The 24,162-nt window shown below is 33.5% G+C and overlaps 1 protein-coding gene across 11 annotated transcripts in view; it reads left to right on the plus strand.

Moving 5' to 3' along the window:
* Positions 1–741: 741 nt before the first annotated feature.
* LOC127877549 (uncharacterized) overlaps positions 742–24,162 on the plus strand; it is a 28,905-nt gene continuing 5,484 nt past the window's right edge. The window contains exons 1-3 of one of the 11 annotated variants that reach the window (XM_052423511.1): positions 1,317–1,416; positions 19,730–19,796; positions 23,058–23,181. In XM_052423511.1, coding sequence (XP_052279471.1) covers positions 23,155–23,181 — 27 coding nt within the window. In that variant the 5' untranslated portion in view covers positions 1,317–1,416; positions 19,730–19,796; positions 23,058–23,154. Of the gene's footprint in view, positions 764–1,316; positions 1,417–9,978; positions 10,033–10,562; positions 10,743–11,460; positions 11,612–12,176; positions 12,289–19,729; positions 19,797–23,057; positions 23,182–24,162 lie in introns of those variants that run through there. The other 10 variants (XM_052423510.1, XM_052423515.1, XM_052423514.1 and 7 more) reach the window with 10 other exon arrangements.

Raw genomic sequence — 24,162 nt, forward strand, 5'->3', positions numbered from 1 at the left:
TTAGACCATTAATAAATGCCGGTTGGCGCTTCTGCGCCAGCCCTTTTCAGTCCATTTATTGGTGTCAAGTTCTTTTGTCCCACAAATGAACTAGGAAATTTGAGAGCAAAATATAAATAAGATCATGAACATCAGATTACAAATAAAAACAAAAAAGGTCAACCTTTCAAAGTTTATTTTCTTAAAACAGAAACAAATACAATTGTCATCTGAGCAATATAAAAACTAACGGCCATAGCTAATTTCTTATAAAGACACCAACACCTGATGATTTTATCCTTGACATACTTTTCTGTTTGCTCAAAAATATGAAGTTTTAAGGTGTAATGGAGCGGCAATCATCAGGTATTGTCCCAGATAAACAAATAACATCATAGGGTATGATTCAAAGTCGGAATACAGTGTAAGCGCAACACCACAAATAATCTTTAAAATGAATATCAATTGATCATTATTTACGTAAAGATACAAAAGGAATATTCAAAATTCAAGTTGTGAAAAAAATATTTGCGTCAGTATATTGAGAGGTTAAAAATAATGTACTGTTATAAGTAAAATCAGAATCTAAAGACTGATTTGCTGTCAATTATAATGTTCAACTGTTACTATCCAAGCACCTTCATTACAAGACGGCGGAGGTCTATAGCTTTATTATCTATTTAGGTCATCACGTGGAATCCACCATGAACGTTTCCCTATTTTGAGTTTATTCATGTATTACCTGGCTGGCCTTTGATGTACCACTTCGGCTTTTGAAATCAGGGTAAGTAAGGCAGTCTTTCTATTTGCACACGAACTATTATTTATTGTGGCTTCCTGTTTTGGACATTTTGAGGTCTAGATTACATGTGGTTGCATGCATTTTTGACATACAACCCAGATTTTAATGGAATATACCGCTCGTCCATTTTACTTGGTTATATCACCGTCATCTTTTTAACAAAGTTCTTCAGTTCAGAGTATTGTGATCGTTATCTATCTTCAGAATAATATCATCTAACCTACTTGACTATTATTGAGATGATCATCGTTTGACAAGTGTGTAGTGCAAGACACGTTCTTCTTCTCACGCGTCATGTTTAACAGTGTCGTTTTAAAGAGTCAATTCAAATCACTTTTCCGAAAATGAGTATCCGGGTTATAAACTTAATCGCATATCTCAGAGTGTCCATGAAATTAATTACAAGTACTTTTAAGAAACATGATACATAATGTCGATATCTTCTAAAAAGATAATATTATTATATGAATGTAAACACTTTCCAAGCACCTTCATTACAAGACGGCGCAGGTCTATAGCTTTATTATCTATTTAGGTCATCACGTGGAATCCACCATGAACGTTTCCCTATTTTGAGTTTATTCATGTATTACCTGGCTGGCCTTTGATGTACCACTTCGGCTTTTGAAATCAGGGTAAGTAAGGCAGTCTTTCTATTTGCACACGAACTATTATTTATTGTGGCTTCCTGTTTTGGACATTTTGAGGTCTAGATTACATGTGGTTGCATGCATTTTTGACATACAACCCAGATTATAATGGAATATACCGCTCGTCCATTTTACTTGGTTATCTCACCGTCATCTTTTTAACAAAGTTCTTCAGTTCAGACTATTGTGATCGTTATCTATCTTCAGAATAATATCATCTTACCTACTTGACTATTATTGAGATGATCATCGTTTGACAAGTGTGTAGTGCAAGACACGTTCTTCTTCTCACGGGTCATGTTTAACAGTGTCGTTTTAAAGAGTCAATTCAAATCACTTTTCCGAAAATGAGTATCCGGGTTATACACTTAATCGCATATCTCAGAGTGTCCATGAAATTAATTACAAGTACTTTTAAGAAACATGATACATAATGTCGATATCTTCTAAAATGATAATATTATTATATGAATGTAAACACTTTCGTAAATGAAACAACCATCACACGGTATTTGGCCTAGGTAAAGTAAAAAAAATATCCGGACCAAATATCATCACGATTGAGTACAAAACGTGATATTCATATTAGTAACAATGTTTTTTCTAAGATTGGATGCGGTCACACATGATCCGAATTGGAACCCGGCATGGACATTGTAAAGATTAACATTCTGACAAAGTTTCGACTAGAATGAGTCATGCATGTTTTTTTCTTGTAATATTTTATTCCTCCCATCAATAGGTGTGGGTGAGTCTATGAAAACTAAACAAGCAACATTTGTTTCTCAAGTCCTCTATTACACTGTTTTTTCCATTCTGTACTTTTACGCAAATCATTAAAAAAGTTAATTTCTTTAAATACATAGCACTACAAGAACATGTACAATTCTGCTGCTTAAATAGTGGGTCTAGTTTTGCTCATTTTAAAATTATAAATAAAAATTTATACAACATCATATTTTAAAACCCATTTGTATTTGCATGTACCAATGTAAAGGAAGGCGTATTTAGAAGGTTCGAAAAATGAATTAAAAGTCTAATAAACAATTATGATATTAACTGATTGACATGCTTGCATTGCCAACATATGGTATATCTAATGTTCAATAAGAATGAGTTTGCAACCAGGTTTATGTGTTCAATTCTATATTAAACCCACCGTTAATTGGTATATTGTAATACGAAAAGGAATGTAAAAAATATGTCGCTTTATTGTTTCGATATCATTTTAAATGTTTCAACTATTTATCTATTCCACTGGCGAAGACTCGTTTTTAGTTTTGATGGAATTTATATATTTTGCAAAAGTCATTATAACTGTAAAAGATCAAAAGTTAAGTTCTGTGCATCAAGTCCTCAACAAAATAAACGAATATTTCGAAACATGATTTTAAAAAGCACACTATATTATTACCAATGTTAAGTCTGTATGATATCAAAGAGGATTTTGAAGCAAATCTGATTGTTCCATGGTCCTTTTCTATAATGTTCGACACACGGTTACAACTATCTTTCATTCAGTGTGTGGAAAGTTTTCAGCATAATAAATTAATTCCACAGTGGTATAATTTATTTTAATTTGTCATTGTATAAACAATATTTAACGATAGTTATTCATAGTATATTCCCAGTGACAACTCTGCGGATCCATGATCACTTTAGAGAGCTAACAAAAGAAAACAGATCTATAATCTTTAAATCTTTGTCTTCATATTCTTTTGTAACAATATTTTTGTTTATTCTTGGTTTACCATTTCACACAAAATTAAAACTAGCCAATTGATCTCTTCTAAGAAATTATTTGGTGGATTAGTCAAGGACATAAGAGATGGTTTAACATGTGTATGCATACATGTAGCTCCTACAGTTGAAACAAAGTTCTGTTACGAGTTGACCTTGGGGCCTAGTATTTTGACAAACTTAGATCAAAATCAAACTTGAGTTATATTTTGTCAAGATAAACATGCTCGTCAGGTTTATTGAGATTAAGATTGTCATAAATGTAGACGAAAAAAATCACAATACGTTTTAACAATAGACTTGGTGATCAAGTTTTAAACGCACTTGAACCAGACTTTTACTCGACCAAGATATTATCAAGATGAACTTTTGGACCACGTTTCGTAGAGATTGATTCGGAAATGTTGCTTCTTCAGTGATAACAAGATTTTTCTATGACATGTTCTCGTAACCTCGTTTTTGGACGCAGGTTACCCAGATTCGTACTCGGCTTAGATATATTCAAGATAAACATGTTAACCGAATCTCATCAAGATTAAGTCATAAATATGGCCGCTAAAATGATAACAGGGTTTTCAATAACTTAACCGAGTGACCTCTACTTTGTTGCATGTGACTCACATGCGATATTGTCAAGATAAATATTCTAACCAACTTACATATAATTTTAGTTAATAATGTGGCCCCCAAATGAAAAACAAGATTAATCCAAGATTTGACCAGGTGACATAGTTTTTAGACGCACGTAACCTTAATTCGAACGTAGCCAACAATTGAAGATTCAAGATGAACACTCGAAGCAAGTTTTATCCGGATTGGATGAAAATATATACCCTTTAGATCGAGCGACAACGAGATTAAAGTCGACGCACATCGCTCACCGCAAGACGCTATGGTTACTACAATTGGTCACTATGAGCACGTCAGGTTCAGATGAGGTCAAAGAAAAACAAGGAAAAAATATATATAATAAGAAGTGATTATGATCATAGATATTGGTTGTTGCAAAGTTGTGTTAATAGTTACTTGTTCGAGCACTTTGTTACTTTTTATATAACACAATGATAGGTTTCTTTTTGTTCACAACGGGTTCATAGTCTTTACAAAACATGGCATTGAACACAACTCAGAAGCTGGCGTTGTAAGCCGTATCAGTATTTGACTGTATCTGTAAATAAAGGAAACATTATTTGGATTGTTTCAGATGCAGTTGTTAAATAACTAGTATTACATTAAATATGTTTAAGTAAGTATATACGGAATGAATACGTAATTAATTTTAAATGAAAAAAAGGTATCGCAGTCTGGTTGAATAATCTATAATATACTTACACGTCTCATTAAATTCAACATTAGATACCTATTAATAAATGACTTTATTGACTAATCAAGGAATTATACTTGCAGTAGTTACCAAAGCACACGATTCCGAAATTTAATAGGTGCACCGCAAAATATTAAACCGCTTGGATTATTCGTTAAATGCGCGAAACAAGAAAAACGATTGTCTAAAGATTTATGTCTAATGATTAATTGGTAGAGTGTAACCTTCAGTGAGTTTGATTACCTTTCACCTCTCGAATCTATATTTAGACCGCATGTCAAGCATGAAACACGTATTCGTAAGTAGGTCATCGAGTATAAACTGAATAATTCTGGCATGATACACAATTCTTTTGTAACTGCGTAGCATGCGTTAATTAGTACACCAAAACGTGTTCCAACTGAGAATATACGCAACACCAATATGGAATTCAAATGTTAATATGCTAGTATTTGAAAACCATTAGAATACGCTTGCTTCTTTACACCAGTTGAATGCAGTGTAGTTGTAATGTCACTACACCACATCGAGTATCAGAATATTTAAACCACATGGCGACACGCACGTAAGCCGACTTAATTCAAGTAAATAATAAATTATCATCTTAATAATTGAAGCTATTGCATGAAGTGTGTCCTTATTTAGATATTTCTTTTACGTCACTGACTAAGGGTTGGGCACTTTATACATGATATTATTGTACAAAGCCGAAGTGAACACTCGTTTAAGACTGAGTAATATATACATGCAATTGTTGAATACCGAATGCTCTAGCGGATGCCAGCACTTTGATCTATAAACGAAGTCATGGCGGATGCGAACACTGTGATGTATTGTAGATGGCTAAACAAAGTCTTCTTCGATGATTTCCGTGTAATAATTTAAGGTCCGGGAGTAGGAACAATAAGATATTAAAGTGCAAATTAAAGTGCTTTTACGGATCTTTAGACATAACTGGCTTAACAGAATTGTATGCGGAACATTAAAACGTCTCTGTGTAACATAGTTATTTATACGTTAAGGTTTAAGGGACAAAAGACGCATTGCGTTTCTGCGTAATATTGAATTTTCATTCAGTGACTGGTTACATAAAGCATACATTAAAAACATGTTCACGTATACACATCAATGGGTCCCCGCATAATAAGAAATACAGTATTGTTATTTGAAAATATATTACCGCATTGGCATTCGGTACGACTCTTAAAACTTTATTTATGAGAGTATCGCTCTGTTGTTTCATGTATTCATTTTCCTTGGTGTTTTCTGATTAGTGATGAAAATATCAATATGTGATCCTAAGAGTTTGTGCTTTTAATTGAGCTTTATTACGGTATAAACAAGGACTTGCAGATTGATTTGTGTTGATGCTGTCGCGGGTTTTCATGTTAACGCTGCTTTTACTACATTTACTTTGTTCACATTATTACAAAGTTTTTTACTGCTACTTATGTTGTGTGCATTATATATGATGAAAATAATAATCATTATTAAGATTATTATTTTGTAGCAGCTTAATTTTAATTATTATATTTTTATTTTTACTATTATTATTATTATTATTATTATTATTATCATTTTGTTATTATTAGTTGTCTAGTTTATCCCAGTGTCCCCAAATGAGTAGTCATACCTGGTATAAACATATTTTACAACGTATGAAATCAATAAACCTTAATAACCGCGCTGTGTTTTTATCTCATACATCGCGCTTTTATCTGCTTTCTTGCATTTAATTCCGCGTTGCCACTGACAACCGCTATCGCTAGCCATAAATTATCCATTCAATATCGATAAAATAGCGGATACGTTGCTTAGCAACAACCGCGTTGTGTTAGGTCTCCAGTTATTTTTAGATATCAAAATCAATACTCGCCATGTGTACGGCCATTACGACAGTTCGCCCTGGAGGTAAACTAAACGAACTTTTAGCATTGTGCAGTATGTACGATTTATTGATAATAACTTTAAATAAGTGCATCATTTGAAAATAACATTGGCATAGTACCAGCGTACATGGGGGACTTTAAAATCAGTGGCTCGATTTATGAAAACTGAGATCAAAATCACCTAATTAGTCATTAATGTATGCAATTGTTGCGAACTCTTACAAATACGTTTGATGTACTTATTTATAGATTTGTCATATATTTGCTTACACAAATATTAAATTAATATTTGTGATCAAAAATGAAAATCGAAAAACGTGTAAAAAGTGAAATTATGATTCATAACAGAAGAATATTTTATGGTTTGATTCTTAGTTGTGCGCATGTTCATGCTAAAGAATTTTGACCGTAGTTTTGATTCTCTACGATTCACCAAATCAATCAAAGATCGATGTCTGAGTGCACACAGATGTATCTCTCATAAATTGCATTAGATACATTAGTTTCACACTATACCCGCTTTCGCGTTGAGAAAGAAGTTTCATATGACGTGTATAGATATTGTCAAAATTTTGAATTTTGAGGTTGCGTAAAATGTTAAGATATACTTTTAAAAAGTATTTTAAATGTCCTGAGCTAACAAAACAATCAACGAAAACGACTGCGTTATTACGCAGACGAATACATTGCTGCAACATAGTGTGATATGGTCTGTCATAATCAGGTGGGCAAACTGTTAAAGAATTATGCAATCGCAACGCTTCTTAAAAGAGGAAAGTTCGTTTTGCGAAAAAAAAAAATATTGTGCAAATGCATGCACGATTTTGATGCCGAAGTTGATTAAAACATAATATGAATAAAACGAGTTCAACATAATGAGGCAGTTTTATTCAGTCCTTAATAAACGTTGTTCACCTCTCCTTGCTGTGAACAGCACTTTACGCTTAAAATCAGCAAACTCTTTGAACGGTCACGAGAGGTTTATCAAGAACATATTAATTATAGAAGAATCACCCACGTTTCATAAGCACATTCTAAACCCAATTAATGTGTTTTTATCATAGTAAAAGTACTCGAAATCGTGCATGGTTAATTTTAAATTTTCTTAAATAAATTAAGTGAAACTTTATCTGCACAAGCAGCAGAAAAGGTGTACTATAGAATCATGCAATATAGTTTAAATCATACACTTTTATATACAAACATTCAATTTATTTACTATACTAACACGACTCGCGCAAACATACATATGCACAAAAAAGGAAATCAATCACAAGCTATTATGCAATAATTATGGGCGGAGGTAACATATCCCAAGCTCGCGCTTACAACAAACCGTTAGTCTTGTGTTTTATCAATCAACATCACGCGCAGAAATACTATGTAAAGAAGCCAACATCATCACAGGTCCACATAATTCCTAGCTTAATCAAAATAACCATTATACAATTAAAAATTCGAAGGTATGAACACACAATATACAAACGTGGTGTGTTGTGATTCATGCTCTGTGTGTAAAGAATAGATCTTATTATTATTGCTGATTATTAATTTTCGTTAAAACATGGTAAACAAATACTATTTCTTTTATATGAATGTATCAATTAATTTCAATTTGCATGATTTTTTTTTTTAATTTGCAATCTTTAACTGTTACTTTATGTATAATACTGTGCGAGTTTTGTGAAAATGAATATATTAAACGATGAAACAGATTTTGCTGGTGATTACGATCGGAGCTTCATAATAAATAGTACTTTCCTTGTAAGAGACATGAATAGTCAGTATAAAGTCGTGTTTACATTGAAGTGATACGTGTAAGTCATATTTTGTTGTAACGAAACTCGCAGCAAGAATTTTAGATGCGCGATATCGTAGCCGCACTCGTGATTTAACCTGATTTCCGGCCGTTAGTTACTGGCATTTGAATCAAACTATGGCTTATGAGTATTATTTTTAAATTATAATTTCTAACGATCACTTTTTTATATAAAATTATGTTGATAAGCACTGTTTTTACATTTATAAACGAAATCTTTGTAACGGCAGCCGAAAAGTCAATGAATGTGTTTTAGGTATAGTAATCAGTTATAGGGTGAATTTATACAACTTTGACACGGGAATACCTCTTCAGTATTCATGCGGAGAAAAGTGTGTGCATATTTCAAAACATTTGATCGATTTGATTTATATACAAGTTCGGTGTACTCGTACATGAGAATTAATTCGTTCAGTTAACAACGCTATATATTCAGATAATTTTATTACGCTTGACATTGAATGAAAATTGAGTTGCCATTAAGACGATAATTTTTTTTTATAGATCGTATATAAAGTACAAAAATGCAAAGTTTGCTAACATTTGAAGACCAACATCGCGATTGAATAATTAACCATCAACTTGTTAACTTATGTAATTTATTGGATAAATCAATCCCAGTTAATCTTCAAGGAGTCAACAACATTTCATCATTTTAGCGTTTAATGTTTATGAGTGTTTTTATTATTGAAAAAAAAAACACACGTAAAATTAATCGTGTCTTGTTGTAACATTATTGATGTTTGGCCCCAAAGTACGATATCGTGAAACACACTTCACTGTCAACCAGACTTTGGTATTGAGCACCGTGCATTGTGTTCTATATTTGTTGACAGTGAAAATAAAAAAGTAGATGGCCTTCGTACGCAACAATTATTCTCAAAGTCTTTCTTTTTATCCGTATCCTCTTCCACATCACTATGATCATCAGCCACAAAACATCACCACCATCATCAGCATCAACTTCAACACAAAAACCACACATAAACAACACCTCCACCATATAACATAAACGTCCTAATATCCATCTACTACATCATCATCATCATTATCATCATCTTAACCGTCATCATATTATGATCATGTTATCAATACATAATGCATGATAAAAACATCACCATTATAATGATGTTCTAGGCACAACTAAAGTGCGTTTCGTTTCACTTATTATATGAACTACTCTAACGAACTGCGGCGGTGACCAAAAAGTGAACGCACTTTGGTTTCAAAGACTACATTTTAGCGAGACCTGGAATGCCTTTGGCGCTTTGATTTCGTGCGTCGTGTTCCTTTTAACTCTAGAGTGGAATTCATTTCAATATGCTCCTGTTTGTAAATAATCATGTGTTACTAAAAATAAAAAAGGTTAACAATTTCGACACAAATATAGGAATTTACCAGCGTAAATGAGAGCATTTAAATTCAATATCGCGATTTATTTTAAATGAGATCTAAATCGTCTTATTATTCATTGATATATTACCTTATTAAAATAATTTACAAATACATATATTTTGAAAATAATTTGTTTTATAACTCGTTATAATGTACATACTAATTATACCGAACCATGCTATTGCCTGGAAATAAAGTCCTTTATCCGGATAAATTATACAAAACTACGTACTTAAATGCAGAAAAGTTTGATTGCAGTTCTTACGTTATGTTATGTTTTGAAAATCTTATAACTTTGCATCACGTTGTGTAACGCGTAATTACTTTTTGCTGAAAAAGTACCAATGAAGTCTGATCATTTCCCGCAATTTCGTTCTGAATGATGACGTCACATCTTGAATTATGACGTAGTAAGTGATGCATTTAAACTAAAGGTTTGTACATGTTCAAATAATATACACGTTATTTACTCATCCTAACATAGGTGTGTTATCAATCGGTAGAATTATGTAGGATACACTACGCAATTATTAAGCAAAAGAAAATTCGACGTACAGTTATTTACTTAGCGACATACGAAACAAGATCGAAAATAACCTATTTGAAATAATATTGTGTATTTTTCGGATATATCTAGAATCAACGTTTGTTTAATGTTTAGGTACTGAAGTTTGTTTTTTGTGTCAGACGTTATACACATTGTATGGCATAAATTGTTAATTAGTGTAAAGGTATTTATTTATGCACATTCGATTGTGTAATACTTCTTAAATGCACACTTTAAGCGGGTGACAAATACCGTTAATATTACGCTCCGCTGGATATCGGCAAAAACCTGAGAAGAAACTTTATATGATATCGACGGTCTGGCCCACTTAATCGCGTTATCAACAAGGCGCCCCCTTTTCGTCTTAAAGCTGGCAGGCTGCCAAAACCGATAACGAATAAGCAGTGTATAAGTGGTCTTAAAATAGAACACATAAACCTAACCAATACGCGGTTAACATTGTTGTGCAGAGGTTAACTACACAATAGGTTTACACGAGCAGAACTTATAAATACGAGTGTTAAACTTTTGCGTATAGTTAGTAATGGCTTCTTTGCGTGTATAACGTGTAAAATAAAACGGCGCTTTTTACAAAAGGTAAGTGTCTTATTAATGTACACTTTCTTCGCAAGCGATTTCTTACAAGGTTTATTTACCACGTTTTTACGACGAGTTTGCAACTTTATAACAAATGTGCTACCGTTCATAAATGTTTGTATAGTAAATTGTTCTTGAATATTGTATACATTTTAATGATTTTTTTTCTTGAAACTTTTCAATACGGTGTTGTGTTGAAACTAATGAAGTATCGTTTACACGTGTGTATATAAATAGAACTGGTCATGCGTAACGTGTTCATGAACAGAGGAGACTCGTGGTAACGTTAATCATGAAATGATATTTTAACAATATTGTGTTGTGTGACTTATTATAAACAAGTTTTGTTGCTAACGATCAGGCAAATACGTAAAGGCGCAAGCAATTGAGTGCAGATCAATTTGTCTTCAAACTGAATATTTCGTCATGTCAAGGGACTTGTCGCGTCATAGTGTGTAACATATTTCATCGACAACGTGTGACGTTTCAGAGAGCATGCGTGAAATGCATGCGTATATGTGTTTGAAATGAATAGTGTACTGCGAACTGCTAGTTCGCTGTTTACACAATAACACAGGTTTCAACTTGAATAATTTATACATTATTTGCCAAATATTGAGATAGTTTTTAAAGAATATATTTATCCTTTGTTTACGATTTTTTGGAGTGAAATCTTTGTTCTAAAAGTGACGATAGATCTTTTGCTGCTTGTTTTCTTAATGCGTGTCAATTATTAAAGTAATTAATAATATTATTCTAAGACAAATCACGTGTGTTGTATCGAATTCACATGGAACGCATAATCCGTGTGAATCCAGTTGAGATTTTTAATAATGACAACTGAATGCATTTTACACATGGGATCAGAGGTAAAAAAATAACGACAATACTGTCGTTTGTTACGGTTTTATAAAATTGTCTAAGTTAACGAACATGAAAGCCAGCGACACGTAACGTAAATTAGACCTAATTTTATTGTTTTCAGTGTGTTAACTTATTAGAATCTACTAAAACGAGAGTGTATTACTTAAATTTATTATATTTTTTCACAAAAATTGATATTACCAGTGTCATAAACTATTTTATTTGATAAATTTTGATTCTCTATAGATGTTATAAACAAAAAATTGTACAGATTGGTTAATCAATATTTATTAAATAAATATACCACGCTGTTTTTCATCTACACATTTACTGATGTTTATGTTAATATTTGGTATTTAAATTTACACAGGATGTTAACACATGTATAATGTTTGAGTAGCCAGCGGCAACTAAATATGCAGTTAATTACCACTAGTCCCTCGAGGCATAACTTGCTCGTTAAATCTGACATTTAGAGTTGGCCGCTTGCCAGAAATTGGAGCCGCCCTCCCGTCAATAAGCTTTATCTTTTGGCCCTTTGCCAGCTTTGTTATCGTCTGTCTGTAAAGTATCGATCGAGGCGTCTGTGTTCTTCGCTGTCTGTATAGTATCGATTGTCAAGACAGACATGTGATATTGGTGTCTATGGAGATTTGCTGTACTTAGGTGTATAAGAACAATTGTATGTGTATATTAATACGTTTTTTTATGTGTATATGAATACGTTTTAGCGATATGATTTATTGAATGCTTCTTTTGCATGTGTTTTTTTACGAGCATCAATGTTAATGTTAGTTGTATTATTATTTTATAATTAATGCAAGTAACACTATTTTATTCATGGTTCAACAAACGAACTACATTTTTAGTTTGTCATATATATTACACGTTTTTCGATTATATGAAAAATCTCTGTTACAGTAATTTGTTTACTAGGTTATGTGTGATTTTGAAAAGGAAATACATGTACATACAGGTACGAGTTTTGCAATTCATACCACACACACACACACACACACATATATATATATATATATATATATATATATATATATATATATATACTTCTTTTAAAATACCTTTTAACGATATGCCTATGGTAAGTTTATTTGTATCATATTAAAGTCTGACAGAAAATTATGTTGTTAAGAAGTACTAGGCATTCTCAATATACATGTCTTTACTATAATATAGATTGGTGTTTAACGTTTTTCATGAATCGATAGTAATATTTTATGAAGTTTTTAGATATTTGAATGCTTAACTTTTTTTTTTATCTCAGACTGTAATGTGTATACTTTGGTTATTGTATTTTTATGTTCTATATTTTAATAGCAACTTAAACAACTACCATGAACTTAAAAAAAAATTCTTCAGAATATAGCTTTATAAAACATGTAATATACAATACAGTTATATAGCAACTTAAACAACAACATGAACTAATTATTTATGTATTTTTTTTTTGAATTTTATGATGCAACTGGAGATAACATAATTACTGTTCACGAATGACTGGTGTATGAACTCACAATTAATGGTTTAAATCGACAAGCTATTGGTAAAAAGAACTTGGACGCATGCCAAGTAAATTGCCCTTAGCGTTTTGGATACTTGCCAACTTACCGTCAAGCAGACGAGTTTAAAGATAATTATAGATAACTAATTATCTTTCGGTGTGCGGGAAAAGCTGGCATACGTCCAGTCTTTCCGTAACAGGAACACAGTGAATACTTGTGTTTAAGTGTTCATGCGCATGTCTTGATGTTGCAATTAAAAAATGTATTTAAGTTACTATTAAATATTATTCAATAAGATTTGAAAAAATCCAAGCGTTATCAGAAAGGTCTTTGTTCAGCAGAATGATAAGAGGAATTATATTCATGGCTTGTGCTTTGATACCTCCAAGTTGTAAACGTCTCATGAATTTTGTAGTTCCAATTGAATAATGTTCGCTGCGTTGCAAAAAAGCTCGGAAACAATGCAGAAATAAGTTCTGAACCTGATTTAAAAGCAACATATTGTTCTTGTTTATATTGAACAAGTATATATATCTAACCTTTTTTGAATCGACATGTTTTTCTTATCAGTTTAAACATACTGCAATATTATAACAACATAAAGTCATAATTTAACCGAACATACCGTTTGAAGATGGTTTAGACTTTGTGAATTTTGTTTAAAAAATCAATTGGTTAAAGGTGTTCACATAGATACATTTACATACGTCAGTTAGCAATTTATGTTTGAAGTAAGTTAGCTGCGTCATGCGAAATGGGTCTATGCCAAAGGCTAGCATAGCTCCAGACCAGCCTACACATTCAAAGTATGGAGCTACGCCGACCAACCAATGACGCGGCTCTAAAATTAACCGAAACATATATAAGAAATTCTTATTTAGCTCTGTAAGCTTTTTTCCTGTGAGCTTTTGAGCTCGTCTATTGTCCGTCGGTATTGTGCATCGTGCGTCGTCAACACTTTAGAGGCCAAATTTGTAGTCCGATCTTAATCTAATTTTGACATAAAATGTGTCCCAATGATATCTTGCACGCGTTCGAAAATGGTTCCGGTTGGTTGGAAAACATGGCCACCAGGGGGCGGGGCATTTTTCCTTAGATGGCTTTAGTAAAAACTTGTTAACACTATGAAAGTCACAATTATAGTCCAATTTACATGCAACTTGGTCATAACATTTGTTCTAATAATATCTTCGATATTTTCGAATATGGTTATGGTCAGTTGAAAAAACATGGCCGCAAGGGGGGTGGGGGCGGGGAATTTATCTTTATATTGCTTTATTAACATCTTGTTTAAACGATTGAGGCCAAATTTATTGTCAGATCATCATGAAACATGGTCGGAAGATATGATATCTTAAACTAGTTTGGAAATGGGCCCAGTTGCTTGAAAAACATGGCTGCCAGGAGGCGAGGCTTTTTTCCTTATATGGATATATAGTAAAACCTTGTTAACACTCTAGAGGCTACATTTATTGGCCAATCTTCATGAAGCTTGGTCAGAAGATTTGTCCCAATCATTTCTTGGACGAGATCGAAAATGGTTCCGGTTGGTTGAAAAACATGGCCGCGTGGGGTTGGGGCATTTTTTCTTTTATTTCTTTAGTAAAAACTTGTTACACACTATATTAGCTATAGGGTAACATTAATGGTTTAATCTTCATGAAACTTGGTCAGACAGTTTGTTTTAATGATATCTTCGAAACGTTCCAAAAATGGTCCGGTCTGTTGAAAACCATGGCCGCAAGGTGGGGAAGAGATCATTTATCCTTTATGGCTTAAGTAAAACCTCGTTAGCACTCTTAAAGTTACATTTACAGTTCACTCTTAATGAAATTGGGTCAGAACATTTGTTCTTATGATATCTTGTGATGCATTGAACAGGTCAGTTCCTTTGCTGTTGAGCAACGTTTGGCCTTTCGACCTCTCTTGTTTGATAATTTATATCCTGCCTCTTGTAATATTGTCAACAAGAAAACATTAATTAATTGGTATTTATATCTCAAAACTAACTTATTTTATCAACAACATGTTATAAATCGTTCCATTAATTTATTTTGAAACTATAAGCATATAATTTTAACAGTTAATTGAAATGTTTTATTAAACAATTGAAAAGTTTTAAAGGAGAATAATCCCGGTTTCAAATTAGGAGCGGGTAGACTTGCGTCTCATTCCATGGAATACCGAACATTGCTTGTTAAGTGTTAGTCTCAATACACAATATGTATGTATGGGATGGACCTTAGATGTGTAAATAAGTGGACGCCATGGCTCTATGAGAAGTGTAATTAAACTAAAGTAATTATTCCCCTCCTTCTAGAAGAAGCAGGGTACATTTCTTTGCGTCTGTGTGTCGATCGGACGGATGCTGGTTTTGTCGGACCATTTTGTTTCCTTGCGATATTTCGAGAATTTTTTCACATTTTAACATACAATTGATGAAATGGGAATTTGGAATGACAGAAAGACGCATATCTAAATGGTAAAGGTCACGGACATTTTAAGTATGAAATTAGATATTTACAATATTGTGATTTTATGTTATTACCCGTTAACAACATTCACAAAGAAGACTTTAAATGTGAAACTACACCATCTTACCTTACCCTAATTTGTATAGATAGTTCGACACTGCATGGTATTTTGTGGTGTTTACTTTGTATAAACCTTATATCTAGCCACCAATTTTCGGTCAATGTGTACAAAAGTAGGTCACAAGAACGAACCTCACTATGCTTGAAGCCGCATTAATTAATACATCTTGATGAAACTTTGTCAGAAGGCTTTTTATTGAAAATCTCTAGTACACATTAGAATCTTAGTCATTGGTGTCCCTAATCTAAGTCATCAGGCTCAACTTGAGACAAATCTTTTTACTACAACATTAAAACAGAAACCTTTAAAAATATATCCTTTGGATACTACACAAGTATGAAAGGGAGACAACTGTCATATTTCTCTCACTACCCCATGGAATGAACAATAACTTAAAGTGCGCTTACAAAAGCAATGAACTAATCTTATTAATTTTAAAACAAGAGCCAAAACATTTGTATGTTAGAAAACCCAACACTTAGAAAATATATGTTATATCCACATTGAATAAAGGCATATAGTTTCATACAAAATATTCAAAAATCTTTCCTGATTTCCTTATTTTTTTACCTAACCTGAGCACAAACAATATGGTCATGGCGAGCATTGGTAATCGCTTATTGTACGTTGTGCGGCGTCAACATTTTCCTTATTAATACTCTAGACGCTACATGTATTGTCCGATATTCATGAAATTTGATAAAAGATTTTTATCATTGATATATTGGACGAGCTCAAAAATGGTTATGGTTGGTTAAAAAACATGGCCACCAGGGACGTTGCATTTTTTTGCCCCCTTTCGAATAAAAGGGGGAATATAGTTTTCGCACTGTCTATCAGTCTGTCTGTCAGTCTGTCAGTCAGTCTGTCAGTCTGTCACACTTTTCGTGTCCGCTCTCTAATTCAAATAGTTTTCATCCAATCTTTACGAAACTTGGTCAGAAGTTGTATCTAGACAATATCTAGGTCAAGTTCGAATATGGGTCATGCAGGGTCAAAAACTACTTCGAAGTAGAGGGGGTATATTGTTTTGCACATGTCGGTAGGTCCGTCCGGCCGTCCACCAGATGGTTTCCGGATGATTACTCAATGACGCTTAGGCATAGGATCATGAAACTTCATAGGTACATTTATCATGACTGGCAGATGACCCCTATTGATTTTGAGGTCACTGGGTCAAAGGTCAAGGTCACAGTGACTCGAAATAGTAAAATGGTTTCCGGATGATAACTCAAGAACGCTTACGCCTATGATAACGAAACTTCATATGTACATTGATCATTACTGGCAGATGACCCCTTTTGATTTTCAGGTCACTAGGTCAAAGATCAAGGTCACAGTGACTCGAAACAATAAAATGGTTTCCGGATGATAACTCAAGAATGCTTACGCCTAGGATCATGAAACTTCATAGTTACATTGATCACGACTGGCAGATAACCCCTATTGATTTTCAGGTTACTAGGTCAAAGGTCAAGGTCACAGTGACTCAAAACAGTAAAATGGTTTCCTGATGATAACTTAAGAATGCTTACGCCTAGGATCATGAAACTTCATAGGAACATTGATCATGACTGGCAGATGACCCCTATTAATTTTCAGGTCACTAGGTCAAAGGTCAAGGTCACAGTGACTCGAAACAGTAAAATGGTTTCCGGATGATAACTCAAGAATTCTTACGCCAAGGATCATGAAACTTCATAGGAACATTGATCATGACTGGCAGATGACCCCTATTAATTTTCAGGTCACTAGGTCAAAGGTCAAGGTCACAGTGACTCGAAACAGTAAAATGCTTTCCTGATGATATCTCAAGAATAATAAGGCCTAGAATCATGAAACTTTATAGGTACATTGATCATGACTGGCAGATGACCCCTATTGATTTTCAGGTCACTAGGTCAAAGGTCAAGGTCACAGTGACAAAAAACGTATTCACACAATGGCTGCCTCTGCAATTGACAGCCCATTTGGGGACATGCATGTTTTACAAACAGCCCTTGTTGTTAATTAAATCAAAGCGGTGCAGTAGGCGCCATTGTGTTTCTGACAAACACATCGTGGTAAAAGGTCAGGGTCAAGGTCATCCTTCAAGGTCTATGGTCAGAAATACAAATCCAAGGGAAGTAATAACCTTTAAACGCAGATAATTATTCAATATTGAACATAGCAACTTGATAATTGGCATGCATGTGTATCTCATGGAGCTGCACATTTTGAGTGGTGAATCTACAGTCACGGTAGTGGCTTTTATTTATTTGCTACTAAAAATAGAGATTTGTTAGAGACAATTATTTTCAAGGGAAGAAATTTATAGTATTATAAATCTCAGATTATATATTTCCTTACCAAAAATTTAAGTTCTTTCCACAGTTACTGTACATATTTTTTATTTTGATTATTTATAACTAAAATGATTGATTTGTCAAGTTTTTTTTTAATGATATAATTATCATTTCTTTCCTGTACTAATTTGTGAATGGTATGGTTCATTACATACCTGTGGACTTATGTCCCTAGATACATGATAAACTCTGGCTATGATCTCTTTGATAAACCACAGGCATTGGTTGTCAGTGATGTCTGACTTGGTCATTTTTGACTGTCTACAGACCCCCCCCCCCCCCTCGGTTGGATTGGACAAAATCCAAAGGAAGTCATTAGCTTTAAAGGGAGATGATTTCTATACCTGCCATATGATAAATAGACATTTTATTTCAAAGCGGTGCAGTAGGGGGCATTGCGTTTCCGACGAACACATCTCTTGTTTCTTATAATGCCTAAATATGGTTGTAGAAAACCCTGTCAACAATGTAGAGGCCACATTTATTGTCCGATCTTCTTGAAACTTGGTCAGAAGATTTTCCCCAATAGTATCTTGGACGAGTTCAAAAAGGTTAACAGTTGGTTGAACAAATTGGCCGCCAGTGGGGGGGGGGGATTTTTCCTAATATGGCTATAGTAAACACTTTCTCACTTTTAAAACCACTTGTATTATCCAATCTTCATGAAACGTGGTCAGAACATTTGTTTTAATGATATCTCGGATGAGAGTGAAAATGGTCCAGGTCTGTTTAAAAATATTGCCGCCAGGGGCGGAAAGTTTATCCTTTTAGGACTGGTAGCATTTTGTTAGCACTTTTTGTTTGTTTGTAGTTAACTCTTCATGAAACTTGGTCAGAACATGTGTTCTGATGATATCTTGGCCTGCCTAGGACAGGTCAGTTCGATTGAATGTCAGGTGAGCGACTTTCAGGCCTTCGTGTTTAAAGAAATAATCCACATGTGTGTGGTTTTTGCTTCAAATTCGTGAAAATCTTATTTACATTTACAATATTTTATTTCATGTTTGGCCAGTTTATGTCTGTATTTCTTTCTAAAACGTAATTTTATTGGTTAGGTAATCACTGCTGTAAATATCCCCCCAATCGCGTCACTTGTAACATAACGGTAGAAATACCATACAATGGCAGAAAGATGGTTGATAATGTAAACAAATAACATAGACATATACTTTGTTTGCACTTATGCAGTTACATACTATCTGGATAGTTGTCTGGTAAGTGTATCTGAATTTTCTGTAATTATTTAATTACATATCACAAAGCTCAGTTTTTCACACCTTCGTCCGAGTTCGAAGGTTTCTTTTTTTCCCATAAAACTGTTGGTTTTTTTTTCAATTGAAACTATAAACATGTTTTTTTTTTCTAATATAAAAAAATGTTTTGTTTTTTCTGAAAGATATATATGTCTTGGCTGTTTTATTGCAGTTTATTCGATGTATTTATTGCTTTGGGAAATATATTCGGAATATATTTTTGGAAGTTTTTTACAGTTGTAGTATAAAAAAGTACGTTTGTTAGTGGTCCCTGTACTATAATAGCTACAACTATTTCCTAATCTTAATGCAACGTGTTACAATATTTTTGTGAGAAATATATAGGCCACGTCCAAACGGTTTGAGATCAATAGCAATTATATTTTTGGTCTACCATCTCTTTATTTCAGAAGCACCGACAAAATGCTGTGAAAGGCCTGTTCCAAGTTTTGGAATCCATTGCTGCCATGCCATATAGTGAGTACACTATTTTTTCCTTTGACTTGTAAGCGTTTGCCAATAATCAGTTATGATTTAACCAAAAAATCATATTCATAACAATGATTAAAATAAAACGCCAATGTTCGACAATAAGCGAATTAAATTTCAGCAGGATAGAAGCCTTATACATGGTGTTTTATCAAAATAAAGTGACCTTATTCAAACTGTTGTGACACAAAACAAAAGTACTACACATTGCACACCAACTAACTGGCAAATGCACAAAATAAATAAAACCTAAGTCATCGTCCTGAACCAGTCCAAGTATAATAAGGTGATGTTACAAACGTCATAAAATGTACCCAACTTTGCATGATACAGTGCTCACATATACTACGAGTTTCTGATACACATGTCTTAAAGCTAGTCTGTCGGATCCTGTTTATTATCGGTCATTTCTTTAATTATGAAACATGCTACTTATCGCAGGACATCCAAAATAATATGTCACATAAGATAAATCGTAATGGATCTTGCTTCTTTAAGATATGTCTTTATTCAATCATTTAGTCATATAAAGTATATTTAGCTCGACTTTTCGAAGAAAAATAAGAGCTATACTACTCGCCCCGGCGTGGTTGTAGGTTTAAGTTTTTTAATAAAGTCAAATAACTCTAATACTATCAAAGATAGTTAATTCAAACTTGGAATATTTCTTTATTGCAACAAGACAATTGTGTAGGTCAAGGTGCATAATTCTTTAAGCTTTATTTTTAGAGTTATGCCCCTTTTTAACTTAGAATTTCGGGTTAATTTTTATAATAACTTCAATAATTTGAGTACTATCAAAGACAATCACATCAGACTTTTACTACTTCCTTATGGAGACAGGACACTTGTTAAGTTTTACATGGATAACTCTGTCAACAATATTTTTAAAGTTATGCCCCTTTTTAACTTAGAATATGTCGAATAATTTTTAAAACTTAAACACTATCAAGATATTTAACTCAAACTTGGAATTAGGTCCACTTTTGTCATAAAGTATCAAAGCTTTTGCATTCAAACTTGCTAAATTAACTTACTATCATGAGGGAACTTTGCAGGCAGAGTAACTCTGGCTGGCATTTTGACATAATTATGTTCCCTTTTTATACTTAGAAAATTGAAAATTTGGTTACGTTTTGTGTTAAGGTCCACTTTATTCCTAAAGTATCAATGCTATTGCTTTCATACTTACAACACTTACTAACTATCATAAGGGGGCTGTGCAGGCAAAGTTATGTAACTCTGACTGGCATTTTGACAGAATTATGGCCCCTGTTGAACTTAGAATACTGAACAATTGGTTAAGTTTTGTGTCTTGATCCATTTGACTCATATTGTATGATAGCTATTGCTTTCAGACTTGGAACACTTGCTGACTAGCATAAGGGGACTGTACAGGACAAGTTGCATAACTCTGGTTGGCATTTTGATGGAATTATGGCCCTTTTTTGACTTTGAATATTTTGTTAAATTTTGTGTTTAGATGCACTTTACTTCTCAAGTATCAAGGCTATTGCTTTCAAACTTCAAATACTTTCTAACTATCATAAGAGTACTGTACCTGGCAAGTTGAATTTGATCTTGACCTTTGAATGACATTGAATACCAAGGTCAAATTAATAAGTTTCGCTTAAATTGCCACAACTTCTCTATTTAGGATCAGATTTGATTCATACTTTGACATAACAACACTTACCTGACATACCACAATGGACTCCACCCAAACTCTCCCTCCCCCCCACGCCCCACACCAGAATTCCCCCACCTTCCAAAAACTATTTTGTTTTTCCTTTTTATCCCTTATTTTTGAAAGTAATTATTTCCCACATTTATCCCCCTCTCCAGCCCCCTCCCCCCAAAAAATCTTTTTGAAACATGGTAAAAAACACAAATATTTATTATTATATTTTTTTGGAAAGACCGTCCAACCATCCCATCCAAGCTTTGCTATCAAACTTGAAATATAATCTAATAAGTTTGTTTTATGTCTTTACAAATGTTTAATATATTTTGGAAAATATACCTGAACTCAGAATCGTCTATAATGTACCACTTCTTTAAAACATAAGCGATCAATATGTTTCAATTATGGTCCTCTTCCAGTTAGAATATGACTATATTACATTGGCCTTATTGAATATGAACAATTTCCCCATAATGGCTTACGTTATACTGTCAATATAAAGAAGTGAAACTCCAGCTGCTGAAGCACTTGAAAGGTCGAGCGCGATGTCTTCTGACAGCTCTTGTTATTTATCAAGTTCCCGTCTTAAGTAAGTTATTTACATAAATAATGTATACATTAATAGCTCCACTGGCCAGAGGCCAGCGTGGCTTATGTCATGGGCCTGTGTCCGTCGTGCGTGCGTGCGTGCGTTAACTTTTTCTTTAAACATCTTCTTCTCCTAAACTACTGGTCCAATTGAAATGAAATTTCTTAGGAATGTTCCTGGGGTGAACCTCTTTCAAATTTGTTCAAATTATGCCCCTGTTGTCAAATTTGACCCTGCCCCTGGGGTCACAAAATTGAAAATTTGCTTATATAAGGCCTATTTTGTGAAAACTTTCAAAATCTCTCGTCCATAACCATTGGGCCTAGGGCTACCAAATTTGGTATGTAGTGACATCTTATAGTCCTCTACCAAGTTTCTTCAAATTATGCCCCTGGGGTCAAATTTGACCCTGCCCTGGGGGTCACAAAATTGAACATATGCTTAAATAAGGCCTATTTTGTGCAAACTTGTAAAATCCCTTGTCCATATCCGTATGGCATAGGGCTACCAAATTTGGTATGTAGTGACATCTAATAGTCCTCTACCAAGTTTGTTCAAATTAGGCCCCTGGGATCAAATTTGACCGTTCCCCAGGGGTCACATAATTGAACCTATGCTTATATAGGGCCTATTTTGTGCAAACTTTAAAAATCTTTCTGTCCCTAACCATTGGGCCTATTTCTACCAAATTCGGTATGTAGTGACATCTAATAGTTCTCTAATTAGTTTGTTCAACTTATGCCCCTGGGGACAAATTTGACCCTGCCCCGGGGTCACAAAAATAAACATATGCTTAAATAAGGCCTATTTTGTGCAAACTTTAAAAATCTTCTTGTTCATAATTATAAAGCCTAGGGCTACTAAATTTGGTATGTAGTGACATCTAATAGTCCTCTACCAAATTTGTTCGAATTATTCCCCTTTGCTCAAATTTGACCCTTCCCCGGGGGTCACAAAACTGATTGATTTTTACCAGGGGAGATTACTGCGGCTGTGTGGCTGTGACCGACAACAACAACAACATCTTGTAAACATGAGATAAAATCCTGCCATTTAGTGCCATTTAAAATCAGATGGTGACTGCTTACAAAGGAATTGAAGTAAGAACATGTGTTATACATGTTTTTCTTATAAGCTGCAAAAAAGTCGGGATTTACTTAAATATTTCGAAAGTGACCATATATCCGGATAAAAATATTTCGGATGACATGTTAATTTCATGTCTTTTTTTGTAGTGTTTAAACCGGTTTAAAATATCTTATTGATTTTAAAAACACAACTTCCATGAACATAATTATTTCAAGAAAAGTCAATATATGATACTGCATGGTAAACTCAAACTTTGTATCCAAGAGAAGGTGTTGAAATTAATGAAGTGCCATGTTCTTAACTATCGTATAGGCTGCTTTTTAATTTTTAATGATTCATTGTTCCATTTGTGAATCGTGACTCATGAATTGTGGATATGATTGTCAATTGCTCAACGATCCATATATATTTCTGACCATTTTATAATTTTCTTAATATAAGTTATGCCAGCAGCTGGAGTTTCACTTCTTTATAATGAATTGATCTTAGAAGTCAAATGTATTACTTAATTAAATACATGTATACATATAAAGAAATAATCTTTAGATTATCATAATATTCTCAGGCCTGTTGGTCTTAGGGATGTGTGGGTTGTTAATTATATTTTGATATGATTCTTTACAAAGAAAGATGCTACTATTGTATTTGTTATAAATGTGTGAAAGGCTCTAAGAAGGAACCAGAGATTATTAACCCTTTACCAAACACTAACAGGATTTTACGGGTTTGTAGCTGAGCAATTTCTCCTTTTATCACAATTATTTCTACCCCACCTGATCATTTCCTTCATATTCAATTTCAATTTAATTGTCATCTGCAAACTCTTTCAAATTGGGACAGTCCAAAATGTGTCGTTTGGTAAAGGGTTAAGGCATTTTGATTCCTATGGGTCTTGTGAATCTGTTTCAAATCAAATGCGTAGATTTGATCTTCAGCATCTTAAAATATCTGAAATAGAAAGAACAACAATATCTTTTGTAGAGATACATGTA

Source organism: Dreissena polymorpha, chromosome 4 (genome assembly GCF_020536995.1).
Source record: "Dreissena polymorpha isolate Duluth1 chromosome 4, UMN_Dpol_1.0, whole genome shotgun sequence".
NCBI lineage: Eukaryota > Metazoa > Mollusca > Bivalvia > Myida > Dreissenidae > Dreissena > Dreissena polymorpha.